The 19917-nt window shown below is 37.5% G+C and overlaps 1 protein-coding gene across 5 annotated transcripts in view; it reads right to left on the bottom strand.

Annotated features, from left to right (window-relative positions):
- The window catches only part of LOC574791 (multiple C2 and transmembrane domain-containing protein 1), an 83444-nt gene that overhangs the window by 33797 nt on the left and 29730 nt on the right, over positions 1-19917 (bottom strand). For 3 of the 5 annotated variants that reach the window (XM_030976976.1, XM_030976972.1, XM_030976975.1), the window contains exons 3-6: positions 12286-12673; positions 11568-11790; positions 4874-4882; positions 3782-3890 (exon numbers count right to left, since the gene is read on the bottom strand). In XM_030976976.1, coding sequence (XP_030832836.1) covers positions 3782-3890; positions 4874-4882; positions 11568-11790; positions 12286-12673 — 729 coding nt within the window. Of the gene's footprint in view, positions 1-3781; positions 3891-4873; positions 4883-11567; positions 11791-12285; positions 12674-13373; positions 14361-19917 lie in introns of those variants that run through there. The other 2 variants (XM_030976977.1, XM_030976974.1) reach the window with 2 other exon arrangements.

Genomic DNA, 19917 nt, shown 5'->3' with positions numbered 1-19917 from the left:
ATCATCAGTGTGCGCTCATGATAAGCCCCGCCCAGCTCTACGATTTTTGTATGATATTCAGACTGGAGCTGGACCCCGATTCTTTGTTGAGTTTTTGTTCAAAGCGATGCTCAAACTTGCTTTTCTCTATACAACGTTTCATTATATGATGCTTTTTTATTCAACGTTCCGACTTGGGAAAACTTAATTACTTCAATGAATGCTGGTTGTGTGAAAGCAGGGTTAGATAAGCCAACATGCATATTCTCACTGACAAAGCTGTCAATTCGCAAGTATACATGCATGGGTGGTACATGTACCAGCCCTCCTGTGATACATGTATCCATTGGCTGGGTGGATGTCATACATATTTAATGCTAAGTCAATTCAATCATACAGCTTAAACGCCTTGGTGGATTGTGGGCTATGCATTACAAGCAAACCTAAGGCAAATATACAGTTAGAGTGTTTTTTTTTACTGTTACGGTGTTACAAATCAGTTGCTTCTTTTATTTTTTATTTTACAATGTTTGGCAATCAAAACTTATCTCTGTGATTTATCTTTATAGGAATCATTTATCTTGCATAAATATAATGTGTACAGCCTTACATTAAAAAGAAAAAGATAACTTTTCCCATTTTCCCATTTTTTAAAAATTGACAAAACATCTACACATTACTTTTCTTGGTTGACTCTATCTAACTGAATTTTGCATTCTTGCCATCTTCATTTTCATCCATCTTATTACCATTTTGATGCAAGAATACTACTATCTTACTCTTTAAAAAATCCATACTATATTCAGGAGATGGAGAGAGAATGGATAGCCAGCTTCAGACAAAAGCCTCAATCGTACGCAATGTAGCAAACTACCTGGAGAAAAAAACTACCGGAGCAAAATAAACACTATTTTACAAATAAAATTATGGCAAGTTGTGGTAAAAAAAAAGGCCTTAAAGAAAGGCCCCTAAGCATACTCATTTGATGGGTTTATAAGATACAGAAATGTGAAGCGCACAATGCTTATGTCATTTTATATATATCCGCAGTTGCTTTTTAGCTGCTTTAAAACTTCATATGTGAACAGGGCTTTACATGAAAATCACGATCATTTGAGAGGGTGGGAACAGACCTAAAATGACCTGGAAGTCATGCAAAGGTTTCACCTCAATCTCTGATCTTCTTAATGTGAACAGGGCTTTACATGAAAATCACGATCATTTGAGAGGGTGGGAACAGACCTAAAATGACCTGGAAGTCATGCAAGGGTTTCACCTCAATCTCTGATCTTTTTAATGTGAACAGGGCTTTACATGAAAATCACGATCATTTGAGAGGGTGGAAACAGACCTAAAATGACCTGGAAGTCATGCAAAGGTTTCATCTCAATCTCTGATCTTCTTGATGGAAACATCTTGAGATCGACTTCTTTGGACTGACGGGCCTCAGATTATTTATCAGAGATCATGTCATGTGCATCGGACTGAGCTGAGCAGAGGGACTGAGCGGAGGGCTATGGGGTACACTACATCAGGAATTGAGACATCCCCGGTCAATGGTGTATATATTATATGCTTAGAGCAAGAAAGGCATTTAATCTTATACTATTTACATGTAGTTACGCTCTTCTGGCTCTTACAAGACATTCTGTGACATCAGGGGGGTGTTTCACAAAGATTCAAAGTCAAACTTAAATCTAAGTTGGACTTGAAAAATATGGAGAGCCATTTGAAGCCTTAAATAAAATATATTCAAAAGCAAAAATTGAAGTATTTCAGACTTTTCATAAATTCTACATCAAGAACATGAAATCTTTCATAATAAAAGAAAATATCAATGATTTGAATCAACATTTGATGCCTTTTAAAATAACTTTTACAAAATATTTTCATGGATGCTAACGGCTTTCCATAAATGTTAAGCCCAACTTAGAGTTAAGTTAAACTTAGGATCTATGTGAAACACCCCCAGGAGTACAAATTCTAATTGCTAAACAACTGTTTCAAATGGATAAATCAATTCATTAATATTTTAGCATACCAACTATGGCCACTGGCATGAAGTAATGAGGCAATTATAGAGTCTTTACAAAAATGTGAGTAAGGGACATCACTACTATGAGGCTAGCATCTGACTCACATAGCCCTCAGAGTTTAATAGGAGACTTGAAAGCTGATGAACACATGTATGTCTCTATAACCTGAGGCAGTCTGTCCCATGAGAAACATATTACTCATGTGCTCAATTATACATTCATGTGCATAATTGCACAATGGTATGTGTAACTTGAAGAAGAAATTACTCATCTCGTAAATACGAATATAGCTGCTGTGATGAGATTAGTGAAAATGTTAACTACTAGCATTTATTTTTTTAAAGAAGAAGAAATACTAACAAAAGGAAAATGTACGATAATATTATCAAAAGGCAAAACACGTTGATCATTTCAAAGGGGATTTGTTACCTGCTGATGTATTTTCATTAGTAATATTACATATGTCTTTGTTATCATCTTTCTTATGTATTATGTGGGCACTGAAAACAATATGATAGAAGCACTACCATATCATCTTCCCTACCCCCCCCCCCCTCCTGATTAATCATTATCATGGGCACTGAAAACAATATGATAGAAGCACTACCATATCATTGTCCCTACCCCCCCCCCTCCTGACTAATCATTATCATGGGCACTGAAAACAATATGATAGAAGCACTACCATATCATTGTCCCTACCCCCCCCCCCCCCTCCTGACTAATCATTATCATGAAAGATACAGTGAACATGACTTCTCCTGAAAACCAGGGCTAGGTTTGTTATTGATAACAAGTTTAATGAAACAGGGCCTCGGACATTCAAGTCGTCCTTTTAAAACAGAGTTGCTCTGTCTTTAATGTAGAAATGTATCTCAACAGTTCTTGAAATGAATTCAAAACCTCCTGGTATACAATGCATAAGAAACTATATTTCAGCCTAATCCGATCATTGACTTCTATTATTGAAAACAAGATCTCCCAAATGACGTAGAAAGGATCTTGCGTTTCTCTGTGAAATCACCAAACTTTAGTCAAAAACGTAATTCAAGGTTGATTGAAGGGCTGCTCTACAAGAGACCACTAGGGATTTTAAACTAGGGTCGTTGACTGAGAAGTTTTCCTTGAATTTCAAATAAAATCTTGACAGCTTGAATTTCAAGTTGGAAAAGAATCCATATATTATGCATAGGCAAGATTAAGTGCTAAGCCATGTAGAGAACTATATAGGGATTTTGGTAACCGATAGCTAGAGGATGGATGTATCCTTGTCAATCTACTTTGTGTTTGTTCATCTGAAAACAAGATGAAATTATCTTGATGAAGTCGTCAAAAATACAGTGAAACCATGGTGAACAGTACGTTATCTCGACCGCTTGAATATATTTATTTCAAACAGCACTGACCGTTTCCCCAGAGAGCAAACAGATGAATAATTCAAAGAAATCAAATACTACAGTCCCGTGAAACAAACAATATCTTTCAGTAGAATCAAATCAGTTTCTTCGTAATTTTCACCCTTAAATATGGGGCCAGAGTGTGTTGATATGATCAATTGATTTCCATGCACAACAAAAATACAACTAGGTTCAATACATGTAAGCACGACTTTTCTCTCTCAATAGTTGATATCAGTACGAAGACTAATAAAATTCCACCAGAAGTTTGTCACTGAGTACATGTAAAAAAAATTGAACAACCTTTGAAAGTATAGGGCCAGAGAATTTTGATTACTTTGCATAAAATGAATAAAAATGAGTACTTACAGCAGCATATTCTCCCTCATTGACTGGTATTAGTGAGAAGACTAAGACGATATAGCCCAGGTATTCATCGGTTGTATCGTCAGATAGGTCTAGCTTCACTTCTGTTGGTCTAGACACCAAACAAAACAAGATTAAAAATGTTTGAATTAATTATTTCTGCCACACAGACTTTATGAGTGTAGTGGGTGTGGCATTTATATTAATTGTCCTCTTTAATATAACCTGCCTCACAACGAATCACGACACAGCTCATTATGCTTTTTCATGCGTTATTTCAAAGTTGTGTTTGCGAAAAATCAAACTGTCATAGTAAAATGTAAGGGAAATGTCTTTATTTATTGTAAACATTAGGAAACTTCATTTATATGGAAAGTTAATATTCTCTTCTCCACAAACATAAATATAGTAATGAATATGAAGAACAAAAAATATGTAGAAATGGAAATTTTGTCGGTGCTAGTTTCTTTATTTTTAGTTTATTTTTACTGATATAACTGCATCTAATTGACTTGAGTTTTATAATAATCAGCATGGAATTACTAAATTGTAACTGAATTTCATTCAGCTTTGTTATAAGACAGAGTATTCACACGCACATCAAACCATGCAAACAGAATGTAAGTTCAAATGTTCAGAGAGAAATAAAGAAAATCTTAAAGTCAAATTTCTCCACAGAGATCTCTTTTTCTTCGACACAGAAGAGCCAAGTGGAAGACAATTTTATGGGGGGGGGGGGGGACAACCCCAATTCTGAGACATTTCAACAAGTGCCACTACAGAGCTGGCATGCCATTGCTTCCTTTCTCTCTTTTATTTTCAACACCACCATTGCTGCATGTTAATAAAAAATTGTGACATTTCTAGAGCATTTGCCCCAAAGACCTTTCCTTCAAAGAATCCCAATTGGAAGGATATTGAGAGGCTGCAACCATTAAAAATATCTTTAAAGGAAAATTGTGACAAATTTACTAGTCCAGCACTGTAGAAGAAGAGAAGTTTAAACTCACGCATGCATTTAAGAAAGGCAGTATCCATACATGCAATACATTAGATGCTAAATCTTTATCTAAAATTATATGCGTATTAACTCACCTAGATTTGCTTTAAAAGGGAAATAAAACAAAGGTAGTACAATATGACAGTTTTAATATTAGTGCTTTCTATTTGTCTTGACATGAATCTAATAATAAATATTTTGCCATCTTTAAAAATATGCGGGTTTGCTTTAAACACTCCTAAAGACGAGAAGTGTAGCTGGTAAAACATCTTTAAATTCCTAATAGCAAAAAATAAATGACAAAACACTTGGATTCCGGCTTGAGTTGGAACGATATCCAAGAAAAATAATGAAAATATAATCAAAACCAACAACATAGTTTTACCAAAGTAAGTTAAGAATCTGCACACTGCACCCCCCCCCCCCCGAATACTATTTTCTTATATTTCTTTGTAGATCACAACACAGATCTCATTGTACCTCAGGGGAGGAATGACTATGCAAAATCACAACAGACTTAAGCGTGCTTCTTATACACAAACATGGTGCAACAGTAAGCCTTCTGTACATCTCAAACTCTATAAAAGCTCTCTCTTATATTTCCATAACTAAGTTTTACTTTGATAAAAGGAGATCTACAGCAGGATAGTAAGCTAATCCATTGAAATGTCATGTGTATGATGGTAGAGAGCTGGAGAGGTGCTAATAATGGAGGCATGTTAAAACACTCTTTATCAGGTAGAAATATACTGTCTGTGTCAAATATTATCTGTTCATCCTCTTGTACGACAAGAGAAAGAATAAATATGCATACGGTAATGTATTTTGCTTCAATCATATGTAGAAATGTGCTATAAGGTTATCAGCCAAAAAAATACACGGGGGCGGAGGGCGGATTCGCCCCGGAAAGACCATAAACAGCCCCTGAAATAGGCTTAAAATCCGATTTCGGGGGCGACATCAAAAAGTGAAATGATCTCAAATCGCCCCCGTAACAATTACGAGCGGTCGCGCGCTCTCTTCTAGCTTCGTATTCATTGCGTGCATTTCTTGGTCCGCGCGCTGATTCTCCGTATAAAATTGTATACACAAAAATTGGTCGTAAAAAAAACTCGAACCATATTCCATACCTTACCTGGCTTACCATGTCGCACGCAAGTACGCCAAAGCACTTACATTTTCGCAGTTGCGAGATCGAGACGGAGCGTAGGGCTCGAGTTTTTGGCGGTCGATTTTGTTTTGGTAGAAGCTGAATCTAGACCATGAACCACTAAACATCGCGAAACTGCAATCAATTTCCATCACAAATTCACGATTCCTGCAATATTATAAAGTTTCCATAAATAGAGGTATGAAATTAAAGCCTATTTTGTGATGTTCTCGCCATGTTAAAGTAATTTTGATAATCATTTCTTCAAAGTAAAGAAAATCAGACAAAATCACCATGACTGACACGCATACAATACAGTGCATTGGCACTGTGTAGTGTGTGCGAGTTGAGCTGAGTTGCAGTTAACTCCAGAAAGCTCCAACACCGGCAGCGCAGGCGTCCGACGCCGCATACAATACAGTGCATTGGCACTGTGTAGTGTGTGTGAGTTGAGCTGAGTTGCAGTTAACTCCAGAAAGCTCCAACACCGGCAGCGCAGGCGTCCGACGCCTGCGGCGCCGGTGTTGAAGTTTCCTGGAGTTACGCTGCAGTTATGCAGCAGTGTGTGAGTTGAATTGAGCTGAGCTCGAGTCGAAGAGATTTGACACTTTGAAAATGTTATCTGTTGGTTTGCATCATTATTGCCACGATTTCAATATAGTTTCGTGAACAGATTTACGAAACCTGAGCTTAGAATTAGTAAAAGTATTACTAATGTCTGCGTTTTTAAAAGACTGTCTGATTTTCTTGTGAAAATTTTACTTTGAAAAATGATTATCGGAATTCATGGCCAGAAAAAAATCACAATCTAGGGTCTATTATGTTACAGTTCTTGCATCAAATCAATGCATGAAAACTTAGTTATTGAACTAGAAAAGGGGGTTTCTTTTTTAATAGGTAACTATGAAGCAGGAAGCCCAAAACATTAGCCTACTAAAAAAATCTCAACAAACTGTAGGCTTATCCTTTGATGAATTAATGAAAAAGTAGCCCCAGAAAAAAGAGCCCCCGAAATGGAATAAAGAGCCCCTGAAAGTTGAAAAAGTAGCCCCCGAAAAATTTCCAAAAAAATTGAAACGGAGCCCCCGAAATGAAAAACTTAATTTTTTGCCTGAAGGTTATGTAGGAATGGTGCCTATATAATCTGTTCATCCTCCTGTACTGCAAACCTTCAAATAGATGTGCATAACAGATTTAATATTATTCACAGTATTGAATGTACCGGTAATGAATTTTCTTTCAAAAGGAAAAAGAGGATGATTTCTGTTCAAAACAAATTGTTTTTTAAAAAGAAAACATGTTATTCTTTACTCCATATGAACCAAACTTATAAATTTGATACATACATGTACATATTAAACTAATTTCATAAGTAAAAAACATCATAGAAAATCTAAGTAGACCTTACTCTTTGGCAGAAAGGAATTACTACTCCAGAGAGGCAAACATATTTTTTTTTTTTCCTTTGCTTTTGATCTCTGGGGTTGTTTTCAGAAGGAAAAGTAGCTTCCCTGGATAAAAATCAATATTTAAAATCCAATATGCATGCGATCTGAGAAGGGTTGGCATCTTGGTGAACACCAATAATATCCGCAAGGCATCTGTCATTCAAAAATGCTCTTCAGTTAATAACACCATATTCTCGCATTTTGGTGAGAAAATACCTCCATTGGATTATCCCTAAAGGTATGGCACATCTCCATTAAAATGTCATGAAATACATTCATAATGTACTGGAATGCAGGGATGGGCTCTGAGTCATGGAATTTTTGCAGTTTATTACTCTTTAATCAGAATTGTCACTTTATATTCTCATAATATAAGTACATGAATTATGATTTGGTTATTAGGGTAGTAATACTACTTTGCATGTGCCTTGAGCATCCCCTTGGATGGATATGTGTGCCAAAAAATGTAGCTTATTGCAATGACGACCTTCGTCATTGCCTTGTTTTCGTTCACATTCTGCCCCATTAATATACTTATCCGTGTTTTCCTTATCCTTATCGTCAGGAAATCGCATTCGTTTTGCACGTAGTGTTTGTGATTCCTAGTTAGGTGCTTTCCTCATGTCCTTTTCCTTTCAAATTTCATAGGCATAGTCTCTAACATCTCATCAAGGTCACTACATTCTTCAATTTTGGAAATCACTCATGCATGACCGTCCAGGCGCCATTTTGTCTGTTTCTGGTCCATTTTAAGGCCTTTATATCTTCCTTCCTATCTCCACTATCCTAGATCCTACAAACTTCTAACAAATTCCTCTAGATAGTCTGAGAGATGTTCTTTCATCTGCGACGTATGACTTGACCTTCAAAATGCCATCTTCATACTCGAAATTCAAATCTAAAACCGACTCCGTCAAAAATCTCTCAAGTTCTTGAAAAATGGACCCCTAAATAAGCTAAAACTGCCATAACTTTCTCATATAGATTCCGTTTTGTATTTAAATCTCACAGTATCTTTATCTCATAATTGCACATAGCCATGCCAAATTTCACGCTCCAATGGCTTTGCACAACATAAATAGCGCCCTCTAAAGTTCTGGGAATTGGCTTTCTCTTTGTGGCCGTATCTCCATAATGGCTTGGCAAACCCGTACCCTTTTTTGGATTTAGATACTTGAAGATATGCTCTTTCCAGCCATATACAAAATTATATACCCTATCACTGACCAAATTTGAGAAAATTGCCCTCCAAATTCGCCATTTTCAAGAAAATTCCGAAATAACTTCAACTTGCTCTAAAATGGCGATCTTTATACCTACATCAATGAAACTTGGCAGACATATGTATCCATATACGTGACAACTGTCTGCCAAGTTTGGTAAATTTTAATAACGTCAGCGCAAAGTTATCGCCAAAAATGATGAATTTGCTATGCATTACGTAATAGCGCCTTTAATGCTTGCAGTACATTGCGTGCAGATGACAATGGTGTCAAACTGACCGCAATGAAGTGCCCTTTGGAATGATACCAAGTATGGTATATGTTTACACAGAAAATTGTGAGTAAATCGCATTTGAACAAGGGTCACTATACAAATTCCGCCCGATTATAACACTTATCGGCCATGACGTCATTTTTTTCAGACTACTTTTCGCCCCCTAAACATCCTTTTTTTTCCTTGAAAATTTGCAATGACATTCCGAGATGCAATACGCAGGGCACCTCGTGGCCGGATTTTTAAAATTGGTCAAGGGGGCCATTTAAGACGCCATTTTGTCCTTTAAATCTATTTTACATCACATGTTTCGATAGGATTATCATAGAAAAAAAAAGAATAGTTTACAATAACGACCATGAAATTCTCTTTCCAATGATACCATATACGGCCCATAAAGAGACATAAAGAGAGAGAGAAACTAGATGGAATTTTGACTGCGCGCAGTCGAAAATGATGCCTCCGCCATAGAGCAATTTAAACAAGTTTGGAGTTTAAATCTCCAGTGGTTCTTGAGATATCATGATAACAATCTCAATGTATGAAATTTCATAAGTTGACCTCTGTGACCCTTGACCTTTGACCTACGTGCTCCAAAATCTAATCAGATTGTCTTCCTATGGTGATACACACTATCATTAAGTTTGAAGTTTAAATCTCCAGTGGTTCTTGAGATATTATGATAACAATCTCAATGTATGGAATTTCATAAGTTGACCTCTGTGACCCTTGACCTTTGACCTACGTGCTCCAAAATCTGATCAGATCGTCTTCCTATGGTGATACATACTATCCTTAAGTTTGAAGTTTTTACATCTCCAGTGGTTCTTGAGATATCATGATAACAATCTCAATGTATGGAATTTCATAAGTTGACCTCTATGACCCTTGACCTTTGACCTACGTGCTCCAAAATATAATCAGATTGTTTTCCTATAGTGATACACACTATCACTAAGTTTGAAGTTTAAATCTCCAGTGGTTCTTGAGATATCATGATAACAATCTCAATGTATGGAATTTCATAAGTTGACCTCTGTGACCCTTGACCTTTGACATACGTGCTCCAAAATCTAATCAGATCGTCTTCCTATGGTGATACATACTATCCTTAAGTTTGAAGTTTAAATCTCAAATGGTTCTTGAGATATCGCGCTAACAAACTCAATACAAGGAATTTCATAAGTTGACCTCTGTGACCTGTGACCTTTGACCTACGTACTCCAAAATCTAATCAGATCGTCTTCCTATGGTGATAAATACTATTCCCGAGTCTTAAGTTTAAATCTTAAATGGTTCTTGAGATATTGTGATAACGGTCAAACGGGACGGACGTACGGACGTACGGACGGACGTACGGACGTACGGACGGACGTACGGACGTACGGACGTACGGACGGACAACCCGAAAACATGATGCCTCCGGCACCACCTTCGGTGGCGGAGGCATAAAAACAATTTAACTCCGGTCATAATACAGATCCTCTACGTTTTCCGCCCATGCATTACACGCATTGTCTATGGGGCAAATCGGGTTCACGCTTTTGACCCCTAGAACGATCTTGATTGCAATGACGAACATGCAACTAATCCCATTTGTTTTTGCACGCAGTGCTTGCGAGCCCTTTCTAGGTTCTTTCCCCTATCCCAATTTCTTTCAAACAGCGTAGGCATAGTCAATACCATCCCATCAAGGTCACTGTTGAGGCCTTTCTTTCGCCCTACCTGTCTCCAATATTACAGAAGCTAAAGACTTCGTACAAATTGCTCTGGATAGTCCGAGAGAAGCTCTTTCGTTCGACACGTAGAAACACGGCGTCATTGCACGCACATCGTTGTGACACGATTGCATTTCTAGTTACTGTTCTTGTTCTTATAATCATTTGTCAAGAAGACTAGACATTTTGAATTTTCATCTCATGAAATTACAATCCTTCCAAACTCTGATTGCAGAGGACCATACAGACCCTAGGGTTGGGGTTGCACGTCCAATAAAATTTACAATTATATTATATCTGATGATTGTATGATTCAGTTGTCAGCGCTTATAGAGCTTGGATGATACAAAGTAATAAGTAAAACAAGACTTGTGATGCCAATTTACATGCATAGTATTGTCTGTTCAGAGCCAGAAGGGCATTAAGTCTGTGTTACAGTATACAAGTTAAAGCCCCTCTCAAGTGTTGAGAGCCCCAAATTTGCCAAAGATTTGATAGCCAAATTTCACTTATTAAAATTGTATCATAATGTGAAAGAGGATGTCATTTAAGACATTTCTTTTTTTGGAAGGATTTTCAAAACAAATGTGTTTGAGGGCAAATATTGATGAAAGAATACAAAATTTAGGTTTTCTGCGTACAACAGAAAACCCAAATTATGTATTCTTTCATCAATATTTATTTTTTGGGGAAAAATCTTTGCAGAAGTGTGTCTTCAATGACATCTTCTTTCACATTATGGTACAATCTATGTGAAATTTTGCTATAAAATTTTAGGCGAATTTGGGGGCCCCCAACACTTTAGAGGGGCTTTAACATCCTTCTGGCTCCAAACAGACAATCTAATAATTGGTAATGTTCGAGACACCAAATGACAAAATACCTTGGACTTGCCAACTTTCTCATTCTTCATCAGGGAGGGGGGGGGGGGGGGTGAAGTGAGGGTTAAAAGTATAGTAGGGATAAAAGTACTTACTCGCTGGTCTTGAGGGTCATGAGGTCAAACTTTGCATTTCCCATGGGATCATCAGAGGTTCCTATGTCATAGTCAAAGACGTGTATGTGGAGAGGCTTGGTGACATCTTCTATGGCTACAGAGAAGACTTCATTCCATCTGGGGTTGAGGTTGTGAACGATGGTCTTGGATTTGTAAACCTGCTTGCTGTTGATCTTGAACCTGATGTATGGATCGGATGAACCTAGAGGAGAAAGAGATTCAAATGATTAATTGGTTATTGATATTCCTTATTTCAAATTATCAAAATGAATGATTTACAGGAACCTAATGTGATATGCACTACATATAAAAATGGAAAATTGCTATCATTACATAAAATGATCACAATATCGACAGGAAAAAAAATACCTCAAGGTATTGTTTTTGGGGAAGGGGTGGTCGTAAGAAAGATGGACTAGAAGGAAACTTTAAGACAATATATCTCTCCTTATGCTTTTTGGAGGCAATGCCATAGGATTTTTAAATAAACCAAGGTCTGATATTGCATCTAACGTACGTATTCAGGTTAAAAAAAACTCCTCTCTTCTTTAAATTCATAACAGGTTGATAAATTGAGACATTAAATACGATGAATACATTATAAAGGAAGGAAAAAGGGCAACTTTAAAAAAATTGTCACAGAAATCAATTGGACTATTAAAGATAATTGTAAAAACTTTCTTGTTATTGGTCTTACCGCTCCAATCCCTGACAGCGAGATCCTTGCCCTCCTTCAGATGCACCTCTAACCGGTAGAAATTACCCGGCTGGGGTACACCACTGAACCTTGCTGCCCTCTCATCCATCTCCTCCAGACTCATCCCTTGAGTCGACGAGGGGAACCCCCCATCCACCCCATCATCTCCTGATCCCCGCTGGTTGGTTTCCATGGTGACAGCACCAAACGACGACTCCCTGCTCCGCCTTCGATGGTAGTCGTCCTCGCTTCCTCCGGAGGTGTGTTGCTGGTTGTTGTTTTGGTTGGTGAGGGGTATGGATGTTGTCCCATGGGTGCTGGACTCAGGAACAGAGGATGATTGGTCCCCATGCTTCTTGTCCATAAGGCGTTTACGTACTGCTGCTGGCTGTGAAGGAAGGTAAGATGAAGAAGACTTTTTATAATTATACTTTCAACAATGGTTATTTTTGTTACATACAGGGTGCGTTCAATCAACACTTTTTCACCCTAGAATTACTGTTTTCTAAGACGTTAAGTTTGAAACACGGTTGCGTTCAAGCGATTTTTTTTGTCGGTCATAAAAATAAACGTGTTTAAAAACCCAAACGTGAAACGCTGAAAAAGATGCGTTTTGATTTGTGATTCATGTTTGTGATTCTAGCTTCAAAAAATCGCTTGAACGCACACACATACAAGTTTCATCTACTGAGAGCAAGAAAGGCGCTGATTCTGTCTTCTGAATGTAAAGATACAACAATGATTTTTTTTCTTCTTTCTTTGTATCAATACACTTGCAAATTCTATTTTTTTTTCATACATTTATTTATCTCTTTTCATCCTCTGTACATTGCACTTTTTTTTTTCTCTCTCTCTCTCTCTCTCTCCTTCTCTTCCTCTTTATTACCTTTTCTCCCCCTTAATATCTCTTCTTCTCTTCTCCCTTTTCTTGTCTCCTCTCTCTCTCCCCCTCTCTCTCTCTCTCTTTACCCCTCTCTCCTCTCTTTCTTGATCAAACCATTGATGGATTACGCTCTTTCAAGATAGAATTGAACACACAGTCATAGATACTGGTATGTGAACAGGAATTTGTACTTCACAGAACTCACCAACAATTGACAATTGCCAAAGAATTCAGAAAACGTATCTTCATCGTCGGAAGAAAACACACACATTTTGGCTATTAAACTGAGCTGTCAGTCCGACATGTAGCTAATCAGGTAACCATTCAAGTGAACACGACTGACTTGACTTGGACCTGACTCAGTGGTTAACACACACACAGCGACTTCACTGCGTTCGGAACATCCAGTGCTAACTGCATCAGCATCCTACACGTGATATTAGATTTGCTTGGCAACCATTGGCTTCTCCCCCCCGGATTGAACTTCACTCTAGATGACTATACGGGGAGTGTACACAACCTCAAAAATAACTCCACACGATCTATATCCAACATGAAATATGCACATCAGTCCATTAGACGTATCTCTGAACAGTAATCCTTGTTCTTCCCTGTAAACAATACCGATACTCGACAAAATCAATTTGCAATGTCACCAATCTTGATCGACCACTATCTTTGATCTCTGGACGATTCAATACATAATGCAATCCACACAGCGGTGCTACTTGTCCCTGTTGATGTATCTAAACAGCGCATCAGTGCAACAGAGATCCTGGGTAAACCAACCTTGCATTATTGGATGTGATATTCAATGAAATCAATCCCTAATTATGTGGGAATTCTAGCGTAGGTGGAGCACATAAATTACTTTTGGTGGACAGCCGAGCCGATACTGAAACACAACCAGCCAAGCTAGCTATACATGCATGTATCTTTGCATGCTTTGTATGAGTAGGAACTCAACCCTCGATCATGAAATCCCTGACTTGTTTCTCACATACCTGTTTGCATGTGTACACAGTGAAAGTGCTCTAGCACCAGCGGTGGTTATAAAAAGTAAATGCAATTAATTGTCTGGTTTGACGACAGCAAGCTGGTATATGTGATCTCAAGGATGAGGAATATGCTGGTATGCATTGTATAGTGACTTGACATCTTATTGCCTTGTTTATGAAAAAAAAGAAATAAAAAGCCAGCCTCATGAAAACCATGTACAATCATATTCAAACAAAATTGATATGGATAGTGATACATGTATCTGTAACTTCATCTTTTTTAAAAAGGTGACTTAGCTGCAGTAATGTACACTTTCCTAAAAGAAAAACTTAAAACTATCAAAGTAACGAACCATGTCTAATACCCTCATATTTGATGGCCCTGCCTGAACCAAGAAATACACTTATTGCTTTCTAAATCAAGATCATTGAGTGTATGAATTCAGACAGAATCAATCTAAGGTGGAAAGCTCACGTCGAGGTCATAACGCCAAATGAACCGTAACCATATAAATTTGTAACAGGATCCTGCGTTTGTTGAATATCTAATTAATGGGATGGACCAGATTTAAGTAATAAGCGATGACGAGGACCATGATGATTAGCCCTTTCACACGAGAGAAAACTACCGTATATCAAAAAATAAATATAATGACTCATGTATGATAAACTCATTGCAATGGGGAATACAGACAAGATAAAAATATTAAATGAAGAAATATGGTATAAAGAAATCAGCTTGGGGAGAAGTGTGATGGTGATTAAATTATGGCTGGCAGATCATGGTTCAGCACATGCTCACGATAAAGGCTTGTGTTCAAGGCTTGTTCTTGATTTCTTTTTTTGGGTAAATGAATGGCCATCGGCAATGTGATGCATATTACCATCATCCAACCTGCCATCATCATATAAAAACCACCCTGGTATAAACTGAAGCACATCTGAGGCTTAAGCCCCACCCAGATATACATGTATACCATTATACCAGGTTACAAGGTTAACACACGGGTAACGGATACAATTCTATTTGTTTCGAACAATGCTCAATCCTCTACTTTGCTATATGACAAGTAAAAATATATTTATGGTTAGGTTTAAAAATGAATTTTAAGAAAATATTTAAGTTTGGTATGTTTTTAGTTAAAGGAATTTTACAATTCAGTTCATGTAGGATATTTAACCCAGAATACTTTCCCCAGAGCATGTGTCATACAACACTTTCTGACCTCCTGAAAGATGATTTGCAATGGAGATATGACATGATGATTACATAATTGAAAAATAAGCCTGTCATGTGAGCACATATGAGCATAGGTGAATGTGTCAAGCATGTATGTCTATGCATGAAGTATAGAGTTACATTAGAGTGGCCACAGGCAGCTCCTATTACTCGAGGAGGTTACCACAGAAAGTACTTTTGCCATCTCACTTTCTTCATTGTTCTATCTCTGTCCCTCATTCTCTCTTTCTCTCTCTTTCTCTATCCATCAATTTCTATATCCCTCCATCTTTTTTCTTGCGCTCTCTCTCTCTCACTCCTTCATTTTCATGTTCACTCTCTCTCTTATTCTTTCTTTCTCTATCCATCATTTTCTCTCTCCCTACATTATTTATCTTGCTCTCTCTCTCTCTCTCTCCTTCATTTTCATGTTCACTCTCTCTTATTCTCTCTCTTTCTCTTCCTTCTTCCCTAGAGTGCCCCCTCCCCTCTCTCTCCCTCTTTCTCTCTATCCATCAATTTCTCTCTCCCTACATTATTTATCTTGCTCTCTCTTTCTCTCTCTCCTTCAATTTTTATGTTCACTCCCTTGTTCTCTCTCTCTCTCTCCTTCCTTCCTCCCTAGAGCTCCCCTCCCTCTCTCCCTCTCTCTCTCTCTCTCTCTCTCTCTCTGTCTCTCTGTCTCTCACTATCTCCCCCTTTTCCCTCTCTCTCTCTATCTCTTAAACTGTTAGCCCTCCCTGCTTCTCAATCCTCTATTTTTAATATTAACTCATAACAATAGGTTCATATCTTCTACAGACAGCACTTCCACAGAAAATTCTGATGCTGACCATTATGATAGCTTGATTCCCAATGTATTGTACGCTGCCTGCTTTAAAGAAGAAGATGCTGGTGTTAGTAAACAGGGAGACCTACGGCTTAGATCCTATCAGAGGGACAGAGGATTTTGCGACAATCGTTCCTCATTTTGTGGCTTGGCTCAATACATTTTTATTCATAACCCTAAATAGATGCCAGATGCGTGAGTAAAAAAGGCAAAGAGTTCTGCACATGCTGCATCCAGTTTGTTGCCAGGAACTTTAAAAAGGAAAAAAGTATGATAATCCTTGAATTGGCAACACACTGAGAGATTTAACAAATCATTGTTTTTGATAAAAAAATTCATCATTTGGACAACATTCCTGCCTAAGAATACTGTTTACAGAGACATTACATTTTATTTTGACAATGTAGTAATAAAATTCAAATATTGCTGTTGCCAATTTAAAGAACAATATTTGATCAATTTAGCCCCCAAATAAATGCTGTTCTGAAAGGATTAAGAATGTCAAAAAAAAAGCATATTAATTACCTTTTGAATAGAGGACCTCCCTATTACACTGCCTACCGTTCAATGATCCCACCAACATGCACTTTATGAGGTTTCTCTGGCAAGGGGTTCAGAGAATTTGATTAACTTCCCATTAAAAACAGTTCTCAAGCTGTTCTATCCATGAAACGTTTACATGAGCAACTGAGTAAACTTTCTCAACATACATCACCATTTACATAGCACTGCAGCGAGTGTGATCAATACATTGCAGTGTGTAGACATAACCTATGAAATATCAGCACAGACAGTTTGCCTTCAGACCTGGTAGAAAGTGCACATGACAACGGCATGTTCACAAGCGATGCAGGAAAACACCTTATTTTCTCTCTCTCTCTTCTTTAAAAAAAAAAAAAAATGGCTGGCAAGTGGGGATGGAAAAGGAGCCCCACACAACAAAGGTCTTACATGTACCCACTATCTGTGCGTTATAAAAAGCAAAAAATGTTAGGCATACTATGTTTTAAAAAATCATTACAAATAAAATACTGCTACACTTTACTACACCACATGTGAATGGGTCTTAAGGATGCAAAGACAATAGTGCTACTGACTTTTTATTAAAGAATCTGTAAGAAACCATTTCAGGAACATTAGAAGTTCCATATCACCTGAACAATACAAAACTAAGTTGAACCAATCGCCTAAATAATGACAATTTACTTTAGAGGGGGGGGGGGGCATGCAATTTAAAATTTGACTTTTCTTTTACTTTTTTTGCCTTGTCAAATTTCAGTATTACAACAGTTTTCTACTTTCAATGTCTTTTAATAATCATTCTTAATATGTGTATCAATTTTTCAATAAGCACGATGCTGTGCATTTTTTATATCAGAGAAGAAAAAGCATAATATTAAAACACATATATTTCTCTATCCCACACACCCATGTCTAACAATGGTATAACCATTCCCATATATTCTACTGCAACAGTGTGAAATTCTTCTTTCTTTATCCGGAGGGTAATCATATATTAGTTGTGCTTTTACCAGGCCTTTCCGATGGCTTTCAAGAGCTTAACCACTCACTGATACTCTGTATGATTTCTCCCCCTGTTTTCTCTCTTTCTTTCCATATTTGTTATCCATTGAATATGTAGGATATTCATTGAAATTAGGAGATGACCTGGATCCACTTGAGGCAAGAACTTATCACGCATCTTATCACCATCTTAATACAAGAAACACATGTAGGTCAGCTGTATACCTCAATTACACCGCCAAACAAACTCCACACCATCTCCAAACCAACTGACCTTTTGCTATTTGGGGTAATGTAATTGTTTGATCCGTCTGGTGTCGATCTAGTGTCGGTCTGGTGTCATTCCCGACTCCAAATTGACCGACTTTTTGCCTTTGGGGGTAATATAATTGTTTGATCAGTCTGGTGTTGATCTAATGTCAGTCTGTTGTAGGCCTGGGCCGGTATTCCATTCAATACTTAGAATAAGTAAAAAATTTACTAAGTAAATGGCTAAGCTAAGAAGTTTACTGATCTCGTATTCAAATCTCATTTTAGAATTTTACTTACCTGAAACAAAATCTAAGCAAAATACTTACTGATGCGCAATTAATGCGTCACAATAAATGTGCGCTAATATATAATTGTGCGCAGGTTATGATACTGTATAAGAAAACCATGTGCATGCCAATCAAGGCCTTAAATTTAGAGTAAAATACTTAGCCAAAAGTTTGAATTGAAGACCAAAATTGGCTATATTTTATCTAAGCCAAATACTGAGTAAAAAGCTCAAATTTTGTCCTTAAGTATTGGATTGAATACGGGCCCTGGTATTTAGGTTCTCCAATACACAGTGCATCTTAAATCTCAACTCCTCAAACCATTTCTTTCAATTGATGTCTACATTACCACACTTAAAAGGCAGCATTTATGTCACTTTGCTATTTTCAATGCTACAATTTTGAAAAGGCTTCTCCTCGGCTTAACTTGCACCTGAATTTCATGAAATCTCAACAGAAACCTCATTGACACACCTACCTTTCCCAATACCGTATTTCAAGGTAAGTCTGCAACAAATACGAGGTTGACAGATTCCTCTTTTTGTATGAGCAGCGTCTCTCCTACTGAATCTTAGAAAGTCATCAGATACCCTTGGGATACTGTGAATCTCAGTACCATAGAAGGAAACTCCATGCAACGATCTATCACCTAGCAAGGTAGAATGGTCATCGAGGGAATCTAATGACCATCATCTGTGTGAAGATGATTATTCAAGAGCTTCTAAATGGGACTACGGTAATGAATTGATCTTATCCATACTAGATGTTCGAAGAGAGGTTTTTGGTTGTTGTAATCAACAAAAGTCACACACATAAAAAAAACTCGCATTTGAGGGGCCGACCCTCTTTTCTGAGTTCACATGTAGAGGTAACTGTGTCAATCTTACATGTTAAAACACAATGTTGATTTTAAAAACAAGATTTGCTGCAAACAGAAATATGTTGTTGGAAAAGTAATAACAGGAAATAGGCCTACAGTGTTTCACAGATATCAAGGACCTGTGTTTATCTTTCTTTGAGACAATACATATGCAACAAGTTATTGAAATAAGTTACAAACCTATCATTGAAATGTGATCAGGTATGCAAATGTTTTGAAGACCAAGTCATTCTTGCATACTCACATTAGTGGTGGACCAGGGGAAGGCAGGGGCTCTAAAAAAAATTACAACTGACAACCCCCCCCCCCAACAACAACAACAAAAACAAAAAACAAAAAAAATTGTGAGAGGGGTGGTGCCTTTTGCTTCCACTGGATATAAGACCGTGTGCATCTGAAAACTAGAGTCTGGTAAGGGATTTGAAACAAGCTAATACTGATAAAATAGTACCCCAAAATGCAGGATTTCACAGACTTTATCCACCTAATCTGCAACAACAACATAAAGATAAGTGTTGATTACATGTAGGTTTTCTTGGTAAGGAACTCAGGGAGTATTGAATGACACTGCCCTAACATCAGACGTGCGAAGAAATAAAATGCCCGGTGGCTGGAGGGAAATGACCACTAAACTGAAATGCACACCGATCATACTGACCACATGGAGAGGAGGGTTACTGGTTCCTGCGGACGCACTTCACCATGTTTACTTGATTTCACATCCTGAATATTCATGATGAATTTATAATGTATTCAACCA

The sequence above is a fragment of the Strongylocentrotus purpuratus genome, unplaced genomic scaffold (genome assembly GCF_000002235.5).
Source record: "Strongylocentrotus purpuratus isolate Spur 01 unplaced genomic scaffold, Spur_5.0 spur5_scaffold_9, whole genome shotgun sequence".
Taxonomy (NCBI): domain Eukaryota; kingdom Metazoa; phylum Echinodermata; class Echinoidea; order Camarodonta; family Strongylocentrotidae; genus Strongylocentrotus; species Strongylocentrotus purpuratus.
Note: the sequence above shows the minus strand (reverse complement) of the source record. Positions and strands in the feature narration are given on the sequence as shown.